This window comes from Lupinus angustifolius, chromosome LG13 (assembly GCF_001865875.1).
Source record: "Lupinus angustifolius cultivar Tanjil chromosome LG13, LupAngTanjil_v1.0, whole genome shotgun sequence".
NCBI classification, from domain to species: Eukaryota; Viridiplantae; Streptophyta; class Magnoliopsida; order Fabales; family Fabaceae; genus Lupinus; species Lupinus angustifolius.
Window position 1 is genome coordinate 17,127,149 of NC_032021.1, and position 22,227 is coordinate 17,149,375.

The window sequence follows — 22,227 nt, forward strand, 5'->3', positions numbered from 1 at the left end:
GACACACTTATAAATAATTCAGACTCCTTTCACATATTGACAATTTGGCAGAATCTTTATTCAAACTATCTGAATTGTATCTAATAATCTAATGCAACTCTCTGAAATGTGTAATAAAAAAAAAAACAATTCTTTATATTTTGTTACATAAAATATTTATCAACTTGATCACTAAAACCAATAACAATTCATCACTGTATTTTTTCTGTGACATATTCAATCTCAATCTCATAATTTTCAATGGCTTCCTTAGTTAACATGATTTCAGTTTCACCTACAACATTCTCAACTACTAGAACAACAACAACAACAACAACAACCTCTTCACTTCAACCTCGACTTCTTCAACTACCATCTTCTGTCTCATTCAATAATAGTAAGTTTACTCAAAACACCTCATAAAGTGAAATTTTGTTGGTTGCCCAAGATACCCTTTTGGGCAATCATTATTCTCTGTTGTTAAAGTTTCAGTTTTTATGCTTTTGGTAAGTGTTGCTTTGATGGGTCTGAAGTTTTTGGTGTTTTTGTTTATGTGGGAGTTGCAGGGTGGAGATTCACTGTTAGAGCAGCAGAAACTGATGCAAATGAAGGTTTCTTTTTTCTTTTTTGTGGTTTGATTATTGTTGCTGATTTTGTGACATTTGATTAATTTAAAAAATGTTATTTTTAGATTATGTGAAAGAATGCCGCACTTTTTATATTGATTTTGGTGTAAAGTAGAAGCTATTTATGTTTGGTTAAAAATTAAGGAAAAACTTATCATTTTTTACTTGAAAAGCTACTCATGTTAATTAGAAGCTAGTTTCTGATTATAAATCAGAAATCTAATTATTTTGAGATTCTGATTGTTGAGATAATCTTACTAAACACATGCTAGTATCCTAGAAGTGATTTTTTGTTGTTGAAATAGTCCAAATAAACAAGCTCTTCAATTCCGAATATATAGTGATTTTCACATTAAGTCTTTTTTGTTTGTGGGGTGTTTCAGCAGTTAAATCTCAGGCACCAGATAAGGCTCCTGGTAAGAATGGTTCAAGCTTCAATCAGCTTCTTGGTATTAAAGGAGCTGCCCAAGAAACAGTGAGTCAAAACCGTGCCGCATATTCTTGCCATTCTCTTAGGTAGATTTGATGTTTAGGAAAGTGCAAAATTTTAAAAGTTGAACATAGTAGAGACCGAATATAGTAGGAGAATGCAGAAAATAGGTTTAGGCAATGGCATAGTTTACGACAATTGCTGAATTACCTTTTATGAAATAAGAACATCAAAAGCATTTGTGAAAATCCTTTTCGTAAGCATCATTGGAAAGTTAGTTTAGTATTTCGGGACACGGTAAGTAAGGCTTCAGTTCTTAATTGCTAACAGTTATTGAAATGTGAGTTTATTGATCTATTTCATGGTAAAATAATGTAATTATAAGATAACCATTTGTGAAAAATGTTTGTAATTGAGAACTTATTGTGCAGAATAAATGGAAGATTCGTCTTCAACTTACAAAGCCTGTCACTTGGCCTCCATTAGTTTGGGGCGTAGTTTGTGGTGCTGCTGCCTCTGGTACTTCATTTTCGCGTAGCATTAAAATTTGACGCTGCAAAAGTTTTGGTTCGATATTTTACTACTGAAAGTAGTTCAGAAATGTTCATCTCAAAGTTATCTATTTAAAGCATCATCCTTCATGGCTTACATTCATATATTTGATTAGATACAACTTCTCAATGTTATGAACCAACTTTGCTCTTTGGGTAGGGAATTTCCAATGGACTTTCGAGGATGTTGCGAAATCAATTTTGTGCATGATGATGTCTGGCCCGTTCCTCACAGGATATACACAGGTAATATTTTTGTCAACATAGATTTTTACAACCTTCTATCGGATGGAATATCAGACTGACATAACCTTGAATTCTTGAGCTGTTCATCTTTTAGACTATGAACGATTGGTATGACCGAGAAATTGATGCAATAAATGAACCTTATCGGCCAATTCCTTCAGGGTCAATAGCTGAAAATGAGGTATGTTGTAAACCTGAGGCCGATATGTCTTCTGTTGTCACGTATTTAATTTTCATTTTCTCGATTTTCTTGCTCAAAATTCTTCAGGTAATCACTCAAATATGGGTGCTACTACTAGGAGGTCTCACCATTGCTGGTATATTAGACACATGGGTAGGTTCTAGGTACTGTATTCAATAGTCCTATGATCCATTTCTTCTGAATATATAGTAGCAGAAGCTTGATTACTTGAATATTCTCCTTTATAGGCAGGGCATGATTTCCCTATAGTTTTTTACCTTGCTTTGGGTGGATCCTTGCTATCATATATTTATTCTGCACCTCCTTTAAAGGTACTTTTTCTTTTCTAATTATTCTCATTTTTGAAAATATTTTCTGTTATAATTTTTGCCTTTCATGGTCATTTGACTAATTTCTACATACTTTTCTAGCTGAAACAAAATGGATGGATCGGAAACTTTGCCCTCGGAGCAAGTTATATCAGTTTGCCATGGTGTGGTAGCTTTTTATTTTCATAGTATTTTTTTTAGTTGCTTTAGATTTAAACTATTAACAAAATGTGATTTATGGTTAAACTAATAAAAGTTTAACCATGGTATCCACCGGGCCATAGGCAAGAATATGATTATGAATGAATGTATTAGAAGGAAAGCTTGGGTAACCTTAAATAAAAGCCGGCCTAGTGCACGAGGCTCAACCTGATGGGGTCTACGGAGGACAACCTCAAGCGAAGAGGCTGTTTCCTGGAAAGTTGAGGTAACACCTATACTAGAAAAGTGGTAGAGCCTGCCTTAGGTGGTTTGGGCGAAGACCTTTACCGGCCTTAGTAAAAAGAGTAGATCGTATGGGAGATAGTCCAATTGCTAGAGACAAAAGAGAAACCAAGAAAAACTATAAGCGAAACTATTAAGAAAGATTTACAAGGTGGTTTGCTTGTAGACATGTTTACGAAAAATATATGCCGTCATTTGGTCCATGTAGCCGACTCCATTTAATGCGAAAAACTATTGCAGCTGCAGGGCAATTTTATTAGAAGAATTATGATTAAAATGATCTTGCTGGATTTACTTTGTCCTGTGTTTGACAAATTCTAGATCATTTTCAACCTTACAGGTGGGCCGGTCAGGCTTTGTTCGGGACTCTTACACCGGACATAATTGTTCTCACAATCTTATACAGCATAGCTGGAGTATGCATATTCTTCATGGCATTTTGTTAGACATGACATGTCGAAGAATACTTTAGAGTGGTCATTAATATTTTCGCGTTATCAAATTGCAGCTAGGAATTGCCATAGTCAATGACTTCAAAAGTATTGAAGGGGATAGAGCACTAGGGCTTCAGGTCTACTCTATTATCCTTTGCTTTTCGATGCCTATATTATGAACTTTTCGATGTTTTTGCAATTTTAATCATGCACTGTATTGAAGTAGCTGCTGCTGACATTTCTACTGGCGATGTTGTTTCAATAGTCTCTTCCAGTTGCTTTTGGTGCCGAAACTGCAAAATGGATATGTGTTGGCGCCATCAACATCACACAATTATCCGTTGCTGGTAAGTTTTGATCCCTCGGACATATATAAATAATTACACTATATTCTCTAATGTTGAATGTTCTCAATGTGGTAATGCGGCCATAATATGCTGGTTACGATCACTGCCGCAACCACTTCACCCTGCATTGCATTCAAATGGTGACGTGGACATATACGACTGCATTGCACCCGTATTGCGTTGAGCCGTATTGACCACATTGGGCCACAACAGATCACAACAAAGTCAAGTATAATTTTTTTCTGACATTTATGGTGCAGGATATCTACTTGGGGCTGATAAACCGTATTATGCATTGGCTTTAGTTGGCTTAATTGTTCCACAAGTCATATTTCAGGTCAAATACAAAAACTACACACCCCTTTTAAATTTTGTTAATTTTCTTGTACATGATCTTAAAGAAATGTCTACAATCATGTATAGTATTAGGCAACATATGGTAGATATATTAGAGTGAGACCGAAGAGATTACGAGGAAAAAATGTATCTACTGACAATGTAAGACTTTTATATATTGTCAGTCCATCATCCACCATTCCTATGTTAACCATCATTGACTCTGAAACAAAAGTAATACAAATCAACGATGGATGATGTATCGACAGTGTAAAAAACTTTACATTGACGGTGTGTAGATTTTAAACTCTTATTTTTAATCATTCGTCTCTTAAAAAGTGTAATGCAAATGAATGGTAGATGAAGTACTGACTATGTATAAATCTTTATACCGATAGTGCATAGATATCAGACTCATACGTTATAAGTGTTTTGTTCTATGTTTGGTGCGTTTTATAAATAAAACATTCTAAAAAAGTAGAATATTCTGGTTTCACATGTAGCAACAAAAATAATACAACAGAATATTACCCTAATGCATGCTAAGCTTTTCTATCTAAACTTTATGGTAGCAACTCACTACTTTGTGTGTTGCAGTTCAAGTACTTCCTCAAGGACCCTGTGAAATATGATGTTAAATATCAGGTATTTATGCACCACTTAAACCTTAGCTTCTAAGCATTATACACATTAGCATGACATGACAAAGTGAGGGCATGGGCAATGTCAGCATCTATGTTTGAATTTCGTGTCGGGTTTATTCAAGTGTGAAGTCCCACATTGGATATGAGGGGAGGAGTGAAAGAGTTTATAAGTAGAAAAGGCTCATGAAACCATTGCTTTAAGGCTTTGGTTCAAGACGTGATGTCTTACTTGTATAGCTCTCTGCTCTTCTCATGCCCTGGTAACAATGGAACTGCCCAGTGGTTGGAGGCTCCACGAACGCGGTCAGGTCCAACACTTTGAATCCACATGAATAGAATGTGGCATCTTCTAGAATTAAGTAGTTAAACCTTCTCACTTTATGGTTATAAATGTTTGCAGGCTAGTGCACAACCATTTCTGGTGCTTGGTTTGTTGGTTACTGCTCTAGCAACTAGCCATTGATCTTTCAAAACTTAGCAAAAAAGTGCATGAATGAGTAGAATCAAGATTTCAAGATGAAAAAGTTAGAAAGAAATCCACAAAGCTCTTACTCAAGATTACATTTTAGAAATGTACCAATAGTTTTTCTTTGTTTTATGTTTTTCATACTCTAATTTTTGTTTTGTTCTTACCAAGAAAAACCGTAGAGGAAATGATAAAGAAAGACTTGAAGCTCAATAATTTTTCAATGAACATGATTTATGATAGAGTATTATGACGTTGTTTGATCCATGTCGCCGACCACACCTAGTGAAATTAAAACTTGGTTGTTGTTGTTGCAATTTCTTTTCCTTTCTCAGTTTTCCTATGAACTTAGTTTATGTTGATTGGTGCAATTTAATATTATATTTTGTCTGGCTAGAACATAAACAGAAATCATAAAGCCTTGGTATCTATCTTCACTTCTTATGTTGTATGAACTATGGAGGATCACAAACTCATGAACCTCAGGATTTGTTTGCGAGTTGAATTTTGAAGGAGAATGAATATACAAATCGATTCCCCTCCAAATTAGAAACACTTAGCAAACTAAACGTATAATCTTTATCTGCTATAAATTCTTACGAAAGTATTACTTTCGGAGAAAGAATAAATTTAATTAAAGATGGAGATGCCACAATCTTCACCATCAAAGACCTCAAACCATAGAGTATCTCACCCATTTTTTGCTTTTTTGTCACAATGGTGAAGGTTTTTAGTTTTTGAGTGTCACAAAGAACACAATATGTTCTCCATGAGTCTTTTTTTGGTACTATCATGAGTATCCCTCATCCTATGAGTAAAAAACTAATATTTTTTTTTCCAGGGTGCATAGTTGTATCTTTCGAATAAGATAAATGTTTAGATTAACCATTATGTCAAAGAAAGAAGATGAAAAGTATATCTCAAGCTCACACAAAGTTATAATAATTTCTCTTTCCAATGCATATAATTTTCAATGATCAACCACTTTGCTACAAATTGTCTTAAGAAGAAATATGATTTAGTTATGGTGCCCCACCCTTCTTAGGGAAAATGGATCATATTACAAGAGACAACAAATACTAGCAATACATTTTAATTTTAGGTCTTTCATTGATACATAATTCTTAATGTTTGAAGAGTACCCCTCTAGAACTTTAACATTATGAAAAAACTTACAAAATTATATTTTCTCTTTCGTAGAGCAAATATAAGTTGTTAGAAGATGTATGTTTTCCCTTCTTCATCAACATCGATTATGTTCTTATTCTGATACTAATCAAGTCCAATCTTGATTCAAGTTATCTTTAGTTTTACCAAAAATATCGATTGAGGTACCAACAAGACTTTCAAATACATTTTATTCAATATGCATAACATTGAGAAAATACCTTACATATAATGACCTCTTATATGACAATTCAAAGAAGATTGACATTTTCTTCCACCTATTTGTAATCATTTCTGCTGCAAAAATTTATCAAAGTTATTGCTCAAGCTCTTTAGTTATTGAAATAATTGATCATTCGCCAATGGCAGAGGAGTCTGAGTCTGACATTCTTCATGGTTCTCGTTAATGCTTTTCTCCATCGACGATAATAATGATATGGATGCAAAACTCAATGATGACCAATAAATACATTATTGTTATAGTATTTCAACCTCGTCGAATGTGTATTGTCTTTATATATAGGACATAGATAATATCCTTTGTACTATATTGAGGCATATTATCATTTTGCTGAAAAATCATTGATTGTGTCAAATAACAAAACCCTCAAGTGGAATGTTTCTTCATCATACCCATCATATAACTCTATATATGTCTTTCGCATTTCCTTGAAGTCTTAAATTAATGGAGCCAAATATATGTCTATATCATTTCCTAGTTGTTTAGGACCATCACTTAACATAGATAACATCATAAACTTGCGCTTCATGCATAGCCAATGAGGTAAGTTGTGTATCACCAATATCATTAGTCATGTGATATGGGGGCTACTTTGAATACCATATGGGTTAATTCTATTAGTGGACAATTCAAAACATAAATTTATTGATTCTTGAGCGAAACTAGGATAATCATGATCAACTTTTCTCCATTGAGGAAAATCTACATGATATCGAACCTTGTCATCTTTGATCATTTTATCATCATGTCATGTTAATTGTTTTGCGTATTTTGTATTGTTGAACATGCGCAAACTTCAATGAAAAATATCATACAACCTTTGTTAGAGTTGAGTCGTCCTTCTTATACCACGAGACATTACATATAGGACACAATTTTAATGAAACTACTCATTTAAAAATAAAATGCAATCATTTTCACATACGCGTATCCTCTTGTACTCAATGACAATAGAGCATAATATTAGTTTATCATCATAGGTTTGAGAAGGGAACACATTATCTCCCGACAACTTATCCTTCAAAAGTGTAAGTAACTCAGTAAAGTTCTTATCAGTCTATCTTTTAACAAATTTCAACTTGTACAATTTTGATACTATTGTCAATCTTGTAAATATAACACAACCATTATATAACGGTTTATGAGTATCATTTATTAACTGCTCAAATATCTAAGGACAATATTGAAAATCCTCTTTGATCATATTTTCCATTTCTTCGAAAAAGTCACTTTCATATGCATATGTGTTGATATCATTTGTAAAGATCTTATTAGTGTAACCATCTTTCATTTCCCTATCTCTTCTCTCACCATGTCTTGTCCAACATGTGTAAATCTATTCGTTTCTATGACACACTAAATGAACTTTTAGCTAGGTTCGATTAACTCGCCTTGTATAACAAGATCATACAATTTTGTTAGGGTTTTTGACACCCTTAATAACAAACCTAATAAATGATTACACTTCATCCTCATATTTTTTCATCAATCAATTGATGTTCCTCCATTTTTATCAACAAAGAAAGCCTCATCTCTACCTATAAGACCAAGAACAATAGTAGCTAACTTCTAGGCAGATTAGTAATATATGAGATAAACTACCTAAAGTCGAATTGACAAAAAATATAGTGAGCACAAATCAGAACCTAACTCATTTATAGTGAGCAAAAGTGAGAGATACAAAAAAGAAAAAACACATGGATGCTACAAAAGGAAAAACTTACGAAAAGGACTAAACTCACTTTTGACATCTTCAAAGTGTTTTTAGTGTCTTGTGGGAAGATGTAGTGTGAGTGTTATGGGAAGATAACTTGAATACATGAATAATGTGGTAAGGTGAGAGTTGTGTGAAGATGAATTTAATGAGTTTTGTGGGAAGATAAGTGTCATGGGAATGCGAGTCTTATGAGAAAGTGAGTGTCGTGTGAACGTTTTTTAATTCACAAAATATTTTTTGAGTTCTAGTGTCTAAATGAACAGATAATGTGTGATATTTTAGATAACCCTAAATCAAGCTATAACCATTATAACATATAAACATGGATTGAATCATTAACAACTCTAGAGGCAAACTCACTTCAAATCAAAATACTCCAATGCTACCCTATTACACACATCATCATTAGTATAAAATACAAAAAAATGGATAGTGCAAAATATATAAAAATATATACAAAAAAAAAAATAAATAAATAAAATGGATATGGCACCATAATAAAAGTTTTTTATATTATTAAGATATCCTATATAAGCCAAAAACATGTGTTTGTGACTGCAGCCCTAGCAGTTGTACTTCATTTCTCACCGAGTCAGCTACACTACCCATACCTTCGATCAAACCCATTCACTGTAAGTGATTCTTCAAAACCGATCAAAATCTCAACTTTTCATCTGGGTCTTGCTCAGTTTTTGATTTTGATTCCTTATTTTCACAACCCATTTGGGTAAAAAATTGATTTTTTAGGTTTTTTTGTTGTTGTTTTTGGTGCAGAAGTGAGAAACCATGTCGGACGATGAAAGAGATGAGAAAGAGTTGGATCTCTCTTCTCATGAAGTTGTTACCAAATACAAAACTGCAGCTGAGATTGTTAACAGTGAGATTTTCACTATCTTTGTGTATATTTATCTTGTAATTCTGTTTGTGTTTTTGTTATTTGTTACATTGAATTTTTTGTATACATGAATTTTATGAAATCTAGCTAAAGTTAATTTTTTTTAATTTGATTTAAATTTTATCTTGTGTGTTTGTGATTTTCATGCTCTGGTAAGTAATGGGTATATATTTTCTTGCAGAGGCCTTGAAGTTGGTTATTTCAGAATGCAAACCAAAGGCGAAGATTGTTGACATTTGTGAAAAAGGGGATTCATTTATTAGAGAGTAAGCTTATGTTGTTCTCTATTGTTTTTTTCGGTCGAGGATTGAATTAAATTTGGTATTTTCACTATTTTATAAGTGACTGGAAGGAGCATTGTATGTGGGATTTGATGTATGCTTATATAATTGCTACTGCTGTTGTCTTTTAGTTTAAATCTGCCACGTGACTATGTTCCGTAATTGCAATTAAGACTGAAATATTATGATTTTGTCCGGCTCGGTAACTGCATTTACATTAAATGCAAGGTAACCGCTGCGGTGACCACAACTGAAATTTAAAACCATTTGACCTTAATAATATTTAATATGGATCAAGGTTTTAAAATGTGGCCCATTTTCAAAACATTCCTTGTTTTTTATTGCAAAAAAGCTGTCGCCTTCCAAAACGTTAATGTTGTAGCCTCAATTATGGTCATGGAGCCAGATTTAAAACCTTGATCTTGATCATTCACATTTAGTTTAAATGGCTGAGATTTACTCTTCTCATCTCTCACAATAAATTACTCATCTCATTAGATATTCCCTCACACACATGTATATGAATCCGTGATTTTTACCTTACGGTGTTCTGTTTTTGTGTTAAGGCAAACTGGAAATGTGTACAAGAATGTGAAGAGGAAGATTGAGAGAGGTGTTGCTTTCCCGACATGCTTATCTGTGAACAACACAGTTTGTCATTTCTCTCCTCTCGCCAGTGATGAGGCGGTCTTGGAAGAAGGTGACATATTGAAAATGTAAGTTTCTTGGAATAAATTTGTAATAAATGATGGAAGAATGAATGAAGTGGTTTTGGCTATTACTCGGGACTTTAATTGACTTTTTATTTGGTTGGTTGCAGTGATCTGGCTTGCCATATCGATGGGTTCATTGCCGCTGTGGCTCACACACATGTTCTTCAGAACGGTCCAGTTACAGGACGAGCAGCTGATGTCTTAGCAGCTGCAAACACTGCTGCCGAGGTGGCCTTGAGGCTGGTCAGGCCAGGAAAAAAGGTAACTATACATAAGAATTTATTTTTTCCTGCATCTGCATTTGTAAAATGAGTCAAGTTGCCGTATGTTTTAGTCAAAGGCATTTTGTACCAAGCTTATATTGGCAATTCGGCTTAATTTATTGCGACATAACAAAGTACTATTTTTTATGTACCGTATGAAGGGATTCCCTTGCCTTGTGAATATTGATCTCTAAATGATGAAAACTATCATGAGCTATGGATAAATAAAAACTATAAGCGAAACTATTAAGAAAGATTTACAAGGTGGTTTGCTTGTAGACATGTTTACGAAAAATATATGCCGTCATTTGGTCCATGTAGCCGACTCCATTTAATGCGAAAAACTATTGCAGCTGCAGGGCAATTTTATTAGAAGAATTATGATTAAAATGATCTTGCTGGATTTACTTTGTCCTGTGTTTGACAAATTCTAGATCATTTTCAACCTTACAGGTGGGCCGGTCAGGCTTTGTTCGGGACTCTTACACCGGACATAATTGTTCTCACAATCTTATACAGCATAGCTGGAGTATGCATATTCTTCATGGCATTTTGTTAGACATGACATGTCGAAGAATACTTTAGAGTGGTCATTAATATTTTCGCGTTATCAAATTGCAGCTAGGAATTGCCATAGTCAATGACTTCAAAAGTATTGAAGGGGATAGAGCACTAGGGCTTCAGGTCTACTCTATTATCCTTTGCTTTTCGATGCCTATATTATGAACTTTTCGATGTTTTTGCAATTTTAATCATGCACTGTATTGAAGTAGCTGCTGCTGACATTTCTACTGGCGATGTTGTTTCAATAGTCTCTTCCAGTTGCTTTTGGTGCCGAAACTGCAAAATGGATATGTGTTGGCGCCATCAACATCACACAATTATCCGTTGCTGGTAAGTTTTGATCCCTCGGACATATATAAATAATTACACTATATTCTCTAATGTTGAATGTTCTCAATGTGGTAATGCGGCCATAATATGCTGGTTACGATCACTGCCGCAACCACTTCACCCTGCATTGCATTCAAATGGTGACGTGGACATATACGACTGCATTGCACCCGTATTGCGTTGAGCCGTATTGACCACATTGGGCCACAACAGATCACAACAAAGTCAAGTATAATTTTTTTCTGACATTTATGGTGCAGGATATCTACTTGGGGCTGATAAACCGTATTATGCATTGGCTTTAGTTGGCTTAATTGTTCCACAAGTCATATTTCAGGTCAAATACAAAAACTACACACCCCTTTTAAATTTTGTTAATTTTCTTGTACATGATCTTAAAGAAATGTCTACAATCATGTATAGTATTAGGCAACATATGGTAGATATATTAGAGTGAGACCGAAGAGATTACGAGGAAAAAATGTATCTACTGACAATGTAAGACTTTTATATATTGTCAGTCCATCATCCACCATTCCTATGTTAACCATCATTGACTCTGAAACAAAAGTAATACAAATCAACGATGGATGATGTATCGACAGTGTAAAAAACTTTACATTGACGGTGTGTAGATTTTAAACTCTTATTTTTAATCATTCGTCTCTTAAAAAGTGTAATGCAAATGAATGGTAGATGAAGTACTGACTATGTATAAATCTTTATACCGATAGTGCATAGATATCAGACTCATACGTTATAAGTGTTTTGTTCTATGTTTGGTGCGTTTTATAAATAAAACATTCTAAAAAAGTAGAATATTCTGGTTTCACATGTAGCAACAAAAATAATACAACAGAATATTACCCTAATGCATGCTAAGCTTTTCTATCTAAACTTTATGGTAGCAACTCACTACTTTGTGTGTTGCAGTTCAAGTACTTCCTCAAGGACCCTGTGAAATATGATGTTAAATATCAGGTATTTATGCACCACTTAAACCTTAGCTTCTAAGCATTATACACATTAGCATGACATGACAAAGTGAGGGCATGGGCAATGTCAGCATCTATGTTTGAATTTCGTGTCGGGTTTATTCAAGTGTGAAGTCCCACATTGGATATGAGGGGAGGAGTGAAAGAGTTTATAAGTAGAAAAGGCTCATGAAACCATTGCTTTAAGGCTTTGGTTCAAGACGTGATGTCTTACTTGTATAGCTCTCTGCTCTTCTCATGCCCTGGTAACAATGGAACTGCCCAGTGGTTGGAGGCTCCACGAACGCGGTCAGGTCCAACACTTTGAATCCACATGAATAGAATGTGGCATCTTCTAGAATTAAGTAGTTAAACCTTCTCACTTTATGGTTATAAATGTTTGCAGGCTAGTGCACAACCATTTCTGGTGCTTGGTTTGTTGGTTACTGCTCTAGCAACTAGCCATTGATCTTTCAAAACTTAGCAAAAAAGTGCATGAATGAGTAGAATCAAGATTTCAAGATGAAAAAGTTAGAAAGAAATCCACAAAGCTCTTACTCAAGATTACATTTTAGAAATGTACCAATAGTTTTTCTTTGTTTTATGTTTTTCATACTCTAATTTTTGTTTTGTTCTTACCAAGAAAAACCGTAGAGGAAATGATAAAGAAAGACTTGAAGCTCAATAATTTTTCAATGAACATGATTTATGATAGAGTATTATGACGTTGTTTGATCCATGTCGCCGACCACACCTAGTGAAATTAAAACTTGGTTGTTGTTGTTGCAATTTCTTTTCCTTTCTCAGTTTTCCTATGAACTTAGTTTATGTTGATTGGTGCAATTTAATATTATATTTTGTCTGGCTAGAACATAAACAGAAATCATAAAGCCTTGGTATCTATCTTCACTTCTTATGTTGTATGAACTATGGAGGATCACAAACTCATGAACCTCAGGATTTGTTTGCGAGTTGAATTTTGAAGGAGAATGAATATACAAATCGATTCCCCTCCAAATTAGAAACACTTAGCAAACTAAACGTATAATCTTTATCTGCTATAAATTCTTACGAAAGTATTACTTTCGGAGAAAGAATAAATTTAATTAAAGATGGAGATGCCACAATCTTCACCATCAAAGACCTCAAACCATAGAGTATCTCACCCATTTTTTGCTTTTTTGTCACAATGGTGAAGGTTTTTAGTTTTTGAGTGTCACAAAGAACACAATATGTTCTCCATGAGTCTTTTTTTGGTACTATCATGAGTATCCCTCATCCTATGAGTAAAAAACTAATATTTTTTTTTCCAGGGTGCATAGTTGTATCTTTCGAATAAGATAAATGTTTAGATTAACCATTATGTCAAAGAAAGAAGATGAAAAGTATATCTCAAGCTCACACAAAGTTATAATAATTTCTCTTTCCAATGCATATAATTTTCAATGATCAACCACTTTGCTACAAATTGTCTTAAGAAGAAATATGATTTAGTTATGGTGCCCCACCCTTCTTAGGGAAAATGGATCATATTACAAGAGACAACAAATACTAGCAATACATTTTAATTTTAGGTCTTTCATTGATACATAATTCTTAATGTTTGAAGAGTACCCCTCTAGAACTTTAACATTATGAAAAAACTTACAAAATTATATTTTCTCTTTCGTAGAGCAAATATAAGTTGTTAGAAGATGTATGTTTTCCCTTCTTCATCAACATCGATTATGTTCTTATTCTGATACTAATCAAGTCCAATCTTGATTCAAGTTATCTTTAGTTTTACCAAAAATATCGATTGAGGTACCAACAAGACTTTCAAATACATTTTATTCAATATGCATAACATTGAGAAAATACCTTACATATAATGACCTCTTATATGACAATTCAAAGAAGATTGACATTTTCTTCCACCTATTTGTAATCATTTCTGCTGCAAAAATTTATCAAAGTTATTGCTCAAGCTCTTTAGTTATTGAAATAATTGATCATTCGCCAATGGCAGAGGAGTCTGAGTCTGACATTCTTCATGGTTCTCGTTAATGCTTTTCTCCATCGACGATAATAATGATATGGATGCAAAACTCAATGATGACCAATAAATACATTATTGTTATAGTATTTCAACCTCGTCGAATGTGTATTGTCTTTATATATAGGACATAGATAATATCCTTTGTACTATATTGAGGCATATTATCATTTTGCTGAAAAATCATTGATTGTGTCAAATAACAAAACCCTCAAGTGGAATGTTTCTTCATCATACCCATCATATAACTCTATATATGTCTTTCGCATTTCCTTGAAGTCTTAAATTAATGGAGCCAAATATATGTCTATATCATTTCCTAGTTGTTTAGGACCATCACTTAACATAGATAACATCATAAACTTGCGCTTCATGCATAGCCAATGAGGTAAGTTGTGTATCACCAATATCATTAGTCATGTGATATGGGGGCTACTTTGAATACCATATGGGTTAATTCTATTAGTGGACAATTCAAAACATAAATTTATTGATTCTTGAGCGAAACTAGGATAATCATGATCAACTTTTCTCCATTGAGGAAAATCTACATGATATCGAACCTTGTCATCTTTGATCATTTTATCATCATGTCATGTTAATTGTTTTGCGTATTTTGTATTGTTGAACATGCGCAAACTTCAATGAAAAATATCATACAACCTTTGTTAGAGTTGAGTCGTCCTTCTTATACCACGAGACATTACATATAGGACACAATTTTAATGAAACTACTCATTTAAAAATAAAATGCAATCATTTTCACATACGCGTATCCTCTTGTACTCAATGACAATAGAGCATAATATTAGTTTATCATCATAGGTTTGAGAAGGGAACACATTATCTCCCGACAACTTATCCTTCAAAAGTGTAAGTAACTCAGTAAAGTTCTTATCAGTCTATCTTTTAACAAATTTCAACTTGTACAATTTTGATACTATTGTCAATCTTGTAAATATAACACAACCATTATATAACGGTTTATGAGTATCATTTATTAACTGCTCAAATATCTAAGGACAATATTGAAAATCCTCTTTGATCATATTTTCCATTTCTTCGAAAAAGTCACTTTCATATGCATATGTGTTGATATCATTTGTAAAGATCTTATTAGTGTAACCATCTTTCATTTCCCTATCTCTTCTCTCACCATGTCTTGTCCAACATGTGTAAATCTATTCGTTTCTATGACACACTAAATGAACTTTTAGCTAGGTTCGATTAACTCGCCTTGTATAACAAGATCATACAATTTTGTTAGGGTTTTTGACACCCTTAATAACAAACCTAATAAATGATTACACTTCATCCTCATATTTTTTCATCAATCAATTGATGTTCCTCCATTTTTATCAACAAAGAAAGCCTCATCTCTACCTATAAGACCAAGAACAATAGTAGCTAACTTCTAGGCAGATTAGTAATATATGAGATAAACTACCTAAAGTCGAATTGACAAAAAATATAGTGAGCACAAATCAGAACCTAACTCATTTATAGTGAGCAAAAGTGAGAGATACAAAAAAGAAAAAACACATGGATGCTACAAAAGGAAAAACTTACGAAAAGGACTAAACTCACTTTTGACATCTTCAAAGTGTTTTTAGTGTCTTGTGGGAAGATGTAGTGTGAGTGTTATGGGAAGATAACTTGAATACATGAATAATGTGGTAAGGTGAGAGTTGTGTGAAGATGAATTTAATGAGTTTTGTGGGAAGATAAGTGTCATGGGAATGCGAGTCTTATGAGAAAGTGAGTGTCGTGTGAACGTTTTTTAATTCACAAAATATTTTTTGAGTTCTAGTGTCTAAATGAACAGATAATGTGTGATATTTTAGATAACCCTAAATCAAGCTATAACCATTATAACATATAAACATGGATTGAATCATTAACAACTCTAGAGGCAAACTCACTTCAAATCAAAATACTCCAATGCTACCCTATTACACACATCATCATTAGTATAAAATACAAAAAAATGGATAGTGCAAAATATATAAAAATATATACAAAAAAAAAAATAAATAAATAAAATGGATATGGCACCATAATAAAAGTTTTTTATATTATTAAGATATCCTATATAAGCCAAAAACATGTGTTTGTGACTGCAGCCCTAGCAGTTGTACTTCATTTCTCACCGAGTCAGCTACACTACCCATACCTTCGATCAAACCCATTCACTGTAAGTGATTCTTCAAAACCGATCAAAATCTCAACTTTTCATCTGGGTCTTGCTCAGTTTTTGATTTTGATTCCTTATTTTCACAACCCATTTGGGTAAAAAATTGATTTTTTAGGTTTTTTTGTTGTTGTTTTTGGTGCAGAAGTGAGAAACCATGTCGGACGATGAAAGAGATGAGAAAGAGTTGGATCTCTCTTCTCATGAAGTTGTTACCAAATACAAAACTGCAGCTGAGATTGTTAACAGTGAGATTTTCACTATCTTTGTGTATATTTATCTTGTAATTCTGTTTGTGTTTTTGTTATTTGTTACATTGAATTTTTTGTATACATGAATTTTATGAAATCTAGCTAAAGTTAATTTTTTTTAATTTGATTTAAATTTTATCTTGTGTGTTTGTGATTTTCATGCTCTGGTAAGTAATGGGTATATATTTTCTTGCAGAGGCCTTGAAGTTGGTTATTTCAGAATGCAAACCAAAGGCGAAGATTGTTGACATTTGTGAAAAAGGGGATTCATTTATTAGAGAGTAAGCTTATGTTGTTCTCTATTGTTTTTTTCGGTCGAGGATTGAATTAAATTTGGTATTTTCACTATTTTATAAGTGACTGGAAGGAGCATTGTATGTGGGATTTGATGTATGCTTATATAATTGCTACTGCTGTTGTCTTTTAGTTTAAATCTGCCACGTGACTATGTTCCGTAATTGCAATTAAGACTGAAATATTATGATTTTGTCCGGCTCGGTAACTGCATTTACATTAAATGCAAGGTAACCGCTGCGGTGACCACAACTGAAATTTAAAACCATTTGACCTTAATAATATTTAATATGGATCAAGGTTTTAAAATGTGGCCCATTTTCAAAACATTCCTTGTTTTTTATTGCAAAAAAGCTGTCGCCTTCCAAAACGTTAATGTTGTAGCCTCAATTATGGTCATGGAGCCAGATTTAAAACCTTGATCTTGATCATTCACATTTAGTTTAAATGGCTGAGATTTACTCTTCTCATCTCTCACAATAAATTACTCATCTCATTAGATATTCCCTCACACACATGTATATGAATCCGTGATTTTTACCTTACGGTGTTCTGTTTTTGTGTTAAGGCAAACTGGAAATGTGTACAAGAATGTGAAGAGGAAGATTGAGAGAGGTGTTGCTTTCCCGACATGCTTATCTGTGAACAACACAGTTTGTCATTTCTCTCCTCTCGCCAGTGATGAGGCGGTCTTGGAAGAAGGTGACATATTGAAAATGTAAGTTTCTTGGAATAAATTTGTAATAAATGATGGAAGAATGAATGAAGTGGTTTTGGCTATTACTCGGGACTTTAATTGACTTTTTATTTGGTTGGTTGCAGTGATCTGGCTTGCCATATCGATGGGTTCATTGCCGCTGTGGCTCACACACATGTTCTTCAGAACGGTCCAGTTACAGGACGAGCAGCTGATGTCTTAGCAGCTGCAAACACTGCTGCCGAGGTGGCCTTGAGGCTGGTCAGGCCAGGAAAAAAGGTAACTATACATAAGAATTTATTTTTTCCTGCATCTGCATTTGTAAAATGAGTCAAGTTGCCGTATGTTTTAGTCAAAGGCATTTTGTACCAAGCTTATATTGGCAATTCGGCTTAATTTATTGCGACATAACAAAGTACTATTTTTTATGTACCGTATGAAGGGATTCCCTTGCCTTGTGAATATTGATCTCTAAATGATGAAAACTATCATGAGCTATGGATAAATTCCGATGAAGCATTATTGTCATAGTTACACTGATAGAGGTCATGTATGCTTTTTCTCGTCAATTGGTTGGAATAATGATTAAGTGAAACAACTAGATCCGTCAACTGAAATGTTAGTTCCTCATCTCTCAACTGGTTGTCAAGTTCAATCCTTGAGACTACTTGGTTTTCAATTCAATCCTTTTAGACACGTTATTTTCATGTCATGTTGAGTGCTATCTGCCATGTCATTGAAATCCTGACCTATTCACTTCATGTATTCTCCGGTTTTGGAACAACTGTTAAAACTTATTTGTTGACCTATTTCATGTTTTCATATCTTAATGGTTTCCTCCTTTCCCTGTTGCCTAAACTAAAATTGGTCGAATACAATTTGTGGTTGTGCTGATTTATGTGATCGATGCACTTGTTTTTTGTAGCCAAATATAGTACTATACGCGAATTATTGCTTATAATCTGTATGTGGAGAAGAGGAATAATTAGATTGATTATCATCACAGTACACTTTGTCTTTTGCAAACAACACACTATTGAGACTACGTGTAAATGATCCCTTTTTAATCTTCATAGCAGCTCATAATAATGCTTTTGTCAATTTTTCTTCTCTTGTCAGAATAAGGATGTAACTGAAGCAATTCAAAAGGTTGCTGCTGCCTATGATTGTAAAATCGTAGAGGGTGTTCTTAGCCATCAATTGAAGCAGTTTGTTATTGATGGGAACAAGGTTGTGCTTAGTGTATCTAATCCGGATACAAGGGTTGATGAAGCAGAGTTTGAGGAGAATGAAGTTTATGCAATTGATATTGTCACAAGCACCGGAGATGGCAAGGTAGGTTAATTCTATTAATATATTGATGAACATCGTGCAGTTCCTACGAATTATCGAAAGTAAATTTCGCATCACTTGCAGCCTAAGCTGTTGGATGAGAAGCAGACAACTATTTATAAGAGGGCTGTTGACAAGAGTTATCACTTGAAGATGAAGGCGTCTAGATTTATTTTCAGTGAAATTAGCCAGAAATTTCCAATCATGCCATTCTCAGCTAGGTATTGTTACTATTTGCGTTCTTTAAATTCTTAGAATATATAAGAAACATCTCTTAATATCTATCGTATCCTTGAATATTTTAGAGCATTTAAAAAATATTTCTCAGGATTTATTTCTTATTTATATTTTATGATTTGCTCCCTTATTTAATCAAGACTAGGATTCTACATTTTTTGTATTAATTAATAGGACATGGATCAATGGTGTGATAATGTTGTATTAGACTTGTCTTTTGTAATAACCTTTTCATATCAGAATATCAGTGTCATTATTCGGAGTTTCTTCTACTCTCTCCCTTCCTGAGATAAAACTCTCAATTCAACAAAAAATATATTCGAACTGTTTCAATTTGGATTTTGATTCTCTTCGTTCTACTTATTAGAATCTTTATTCGTTGATAATAGGGCTTTGGAAGAGAAAAGAGCTCGTCTGGGCTTAGTAGAGTGCGTGAATCATGAACTCTTGCAGCCATATCCTGTTCTACATGAAAAACCTGGTAATGTTTTTGGCTAATAGTATTTGATCCCGTGTTGCAGTATTTTTGTGAGCACTGCTCATGTCATGCATTTTTTGTTACTTTTCAGGTGATTTTGTTGCACATATCAAATTCACAGTCTTGCTAATGCCAAATGGATCGGACCGACTCAGTTCTATTCCGCTCCAGGAATTGCAGCCTACAAAAACTGTTGACGATCCTGAAATCAAGGCATGGCTAGCCTTGGGCACAAAGACAAAGAAGAAAGGTGGTGGAAAGAAAAAGAAAGGTATGCCGTGTTTGCATCATCCTTATAGTGTGGAATCGTGTCGTGCTTATTTACGTGTAATGTTTCGAACATTTGTGGATTGTACTAGTTGTCAAATTGGCTAAATCAATGCTTGGTTGTTTGGATATAGGTAAGAAGGGGGACAAGGCAGATGAGTCAGTTGAAGCTGCTGAGCCTGTGGACTCAACAAATTGAGCAAAAACCTCAAGATTGATCCCTTCCCCCTAACAAAAAAAGTACTTTTTTAATTTAGTTTACAAAAGCACTTTCAAATTTTGGTACATTGCTTATTGAGTTGTATCTGCTTGAATGTGTTTAGTGTGCACATTGTAGTTGGTACTTATCTCCTTGCTTTGATGCTTGTTTTTATAAAAACAATAGAAAAGTTTATGTTTAAAAATGTGTTTATGCTTTGATTATTAGATAAGAAGAATCCAGTTATGGAATCTGGAGGAGTATCACCCTTCTAGTCACACCAATGTGTGTATATGATTTTGGATTGTGAGAGTAGTTGTAGAATTGTTTTCAAATTCTACTTCCCTCATTTAATGGCGACTCTATCGTTACGACGAGGAGGAAGACCATGAGGGCTTGGTGGCTTGAAGGGGCTGAGTCCCTCTCAAGTACTGGAGAGTCTATTACTTAAATACTTCGATCTGTGGTATGTAAAGATATCATTGATGCATTTTGGTAACCGGCTGATGGGATGTGGTCTCGTGGGAGGGGGTGGTAGCTACATGTATCGAAAAAAAATCTTTCTCCACTAAGAATATCTTCTCAACTTATGGGTAAGGAATTAATTCCTTTCGTGGCATGTGACTGTCCCTCCCAATAAGTGTCGCTCTTAGGAATTGAACCTTTGATCTTTTGGTATTTATTGTGAATAGGGGTTCTGAAGTCTAGGAATGGAAAATGGGATTGGTTTTGATGCTAATAGATGTTAACCGATTTCATAGCTTGCTGTCCACGCGGTGTCTCAATCTGCTAATTTGCCGGCAGATTCACCACCAGAACCTCTCAATTGAACAATCAATCTCCTTATCACTTCACTCCTTAAGCTTTTTACCCTTATCATTTGATCATCTTATGACTCAGTAATTGATTGCCATAAGCAAATGCATAACTTCATTGCACACAATTTCAAAATGCAAATTTAATATAATCTTCATATATCTCAACTTTCTTTTTCTGATTTTTTTTACTAGGAATGGTGTCTTAGGAAAAAAAACTAATTTATACTTGGTGATAGCAGTTCAATATGTGATTATAAGTGCATGAAGTTCAATATTTGATTATAAGTCCATAAAGTTGGAGTGTTACCATAATGATTATCATTTTTAAGATTGAAGTTTAGAGGATGATGTTTACTTACTCCTAAGAAAATAATTGCTATTAAAACTAAGATAGAGATCAAAATGTACCATCCAAGGCATTTTATTTTATAACAAATGATATCTTCTCATTTTCGGGTAATTATATGTCATCCTTAACAAACGAGTGTTAGAATTATGATTCACATGAATTAAACTTTCTATCTATGATCTAGTACGATATCTATAGATCTAGTAATGTTTTAGAATATTTCTGTTGGAGAATATAAATTTTATTTTTATTTGGGTCTCATATTATTTTTAATTTATTATACATTCTAATATCTTAAATAAGAATAATTATTGGTTGTTCTTAGCCAATGAAAAGTGAGAAAAAATATAAATATTGTGGGATCCAAATAAGAACAAGAATGATATTTGCTATTGTAAGAAAAAACTATATATTACTCTTATTTTATGAGGAATTATAATAGATTATAAAATAATATATGAGACACAAACAATTGATTTTATTTCGAGATGCCTCCTTCCACGTTGCCATCTGCCTTTGATTTCTTCCATTTGTCACATCACAACTTCTCCACCACGTTACTTTTCCATATATTTGTCGCACCAATCATGGCATCCAAACTTCTACTCACCACACTCATTTCATATCCATTCCCCCTTTATTCACGAGCCGAGATATCTTCTGTCTCACAAATGTGCCACAAGCATGTAAATATTTATAATTAGTCAGTAAAATAATTAAATATTAAAATTTTAACTTAAATATATATTTTTAACCAATCATATCCAAGTATCCAACCACAGAAATAAAACAAAATCACCCATGTAAAATTGAAAACTAATTTAAAGAAGACATGGCTTGGTGGATGATAAAAACATTGATTCTTTGGTAAGAAAATTCTAAACAATTTAATTTCTTATGAGAGTCCAACTTCAAATTTGC

The 22,227-nt window shown here is 33.6% G+C and overlaps 4 protein-coding genes across 12 annotated transcripts; all 4 read left to right on the forward strand.

Moving 5' to 3' along the window:
- LOC109325993 (chlorophyll synthase, chloroplastic-like) lies at positions 115–5,325 on the forward strand. Of its 2 annotated transcripts, none has more exons than XM_019558648.1 (15): positions 115–376; positions 546–590; positions 992–1,080; positions 1,467–1,554; positions 1,747–1,832; positions 1,927–2,013; positions 2,101–2,166; positions 2,262–2,345; positions 2,445–2,506; positions 3,127–3,202; positions 3,295–3,357; positions 3,486–3,567; positions 3,828–3,904; positions 4,501–4,548; positions 4,948–5,325. In XM_019558648.1, exons 1-15 carry the CDS (start codon positions 241–243, stop codon positions 5,008–5,010), a joined length of 1,152 nt encoding a protein of 383 aa, XP_019414193.1. In that variant the 5' UTR covers positions 115–240; the 3' UTR covers positions 5,011–5,325. The 2 variants fall into 2 exon arrangements, with proteins under 2 accessions (XP_019414193.1, XP_019414192.1); XM_019558647.1 differs by having other exon boundaries at positions 117–376; positions 989–1,080.
- LOC109325994 (ERBB-3 BINDING PROTEIN 1-like) lies at positions 8,658–10,354 on the forward strand. 5 transcript variants are annotated; one of them, XM_019558649.1, is made up of 5 exons: positions 8,658–8,770; positions 8,913–9,015; positions 9,215–9,299; positions 9,881–10,030; positions 10,135–10,354. In XM_019558649.1, exons 2-5 carry the CDS (start codon positions 8,925–8,927, stop codon positions 10,337–10,339), a joined length of 531 nt encoding a protein of 176 aa, XP_019414194.1. In that variant the 5' UTR covers positions 8,658–8,770; positions 8,913–8,924; the 3' UTR covers positions 10,340–10,354. The 5 variants fall into 5 exon arrangements, with proteins under 5 accessions (XP_019414194.1, XP_019414196.1, XP_019414198.1 ...); XM_019558651.1 differs by having other exon boundaries at positions 8,664–8,770; positions 8,916–9,015; XM_019558653.1 differs by having other exon boundaries at positions 8,677–8,770; positions 8,886–9,015.
- LOC109363649 (chlorophyll synthase, chloroplastic-like) lies at positions 10,589–12,627 on the forward strand. The gene is made up of 7 exons (XM_019609905.1): positions 10,589–10,650; positions 10,744–10,819; positions 10,912–10,974; positions 11,103–11,184; positions 11,445–11,521; positions 12,118–12,165; positions 12,565–12,627. The coding sequence occupies exons 1-7, from the start codon at positions 10,589–10,591 to the stop codon at positions 12,625–12,627; spliced, it is 471 nt and encodes a 156-aa protein (XP_019465450.1).
- On the forward strand, positions 16,275–20,359 carry LOC109325811 (ERBB-3 BINDING PROTEIN 1). 4 transcript variants are annotated; one of them, XM_019558382.1, is made up of 10 exons: positions 16,275–16,387; positions 16,530–16,632; positions 16,832–16,916; positions 17,498–17,647; positions 17,752–17,905; positions 18,746–18,961; positions 19,043–19,179; positions 19,585–19,676; positions 19,765–19,944; positions 20,075–20,359. In XM_019558382.1, exons 2-10 carry the CDS (start codon positions 16,542–16,544, stop codon positions 20,137–20,139), a joined length of 1,170 nt encoding a protein of 389 aa, XP_019413927.1. In that variant the 5' UTR covers positions 16,275–16,387; positions 16,530–16,541; the 3' UTR covers positions 20,140–20,359. The 4 variants fall into 4 exon arrangements, with proteins under 4 accessions (XP_019413927.1, XP_019413929.1, XP_019413928.1 ...); XM_019558384.1 differs by having other exon boundaries at positions 16,281–16,387; positions 16,533–16,632; XM_019558383.1 differs by having other exon boundaries at positions 16,299–16,387; positions 16,527–16,632.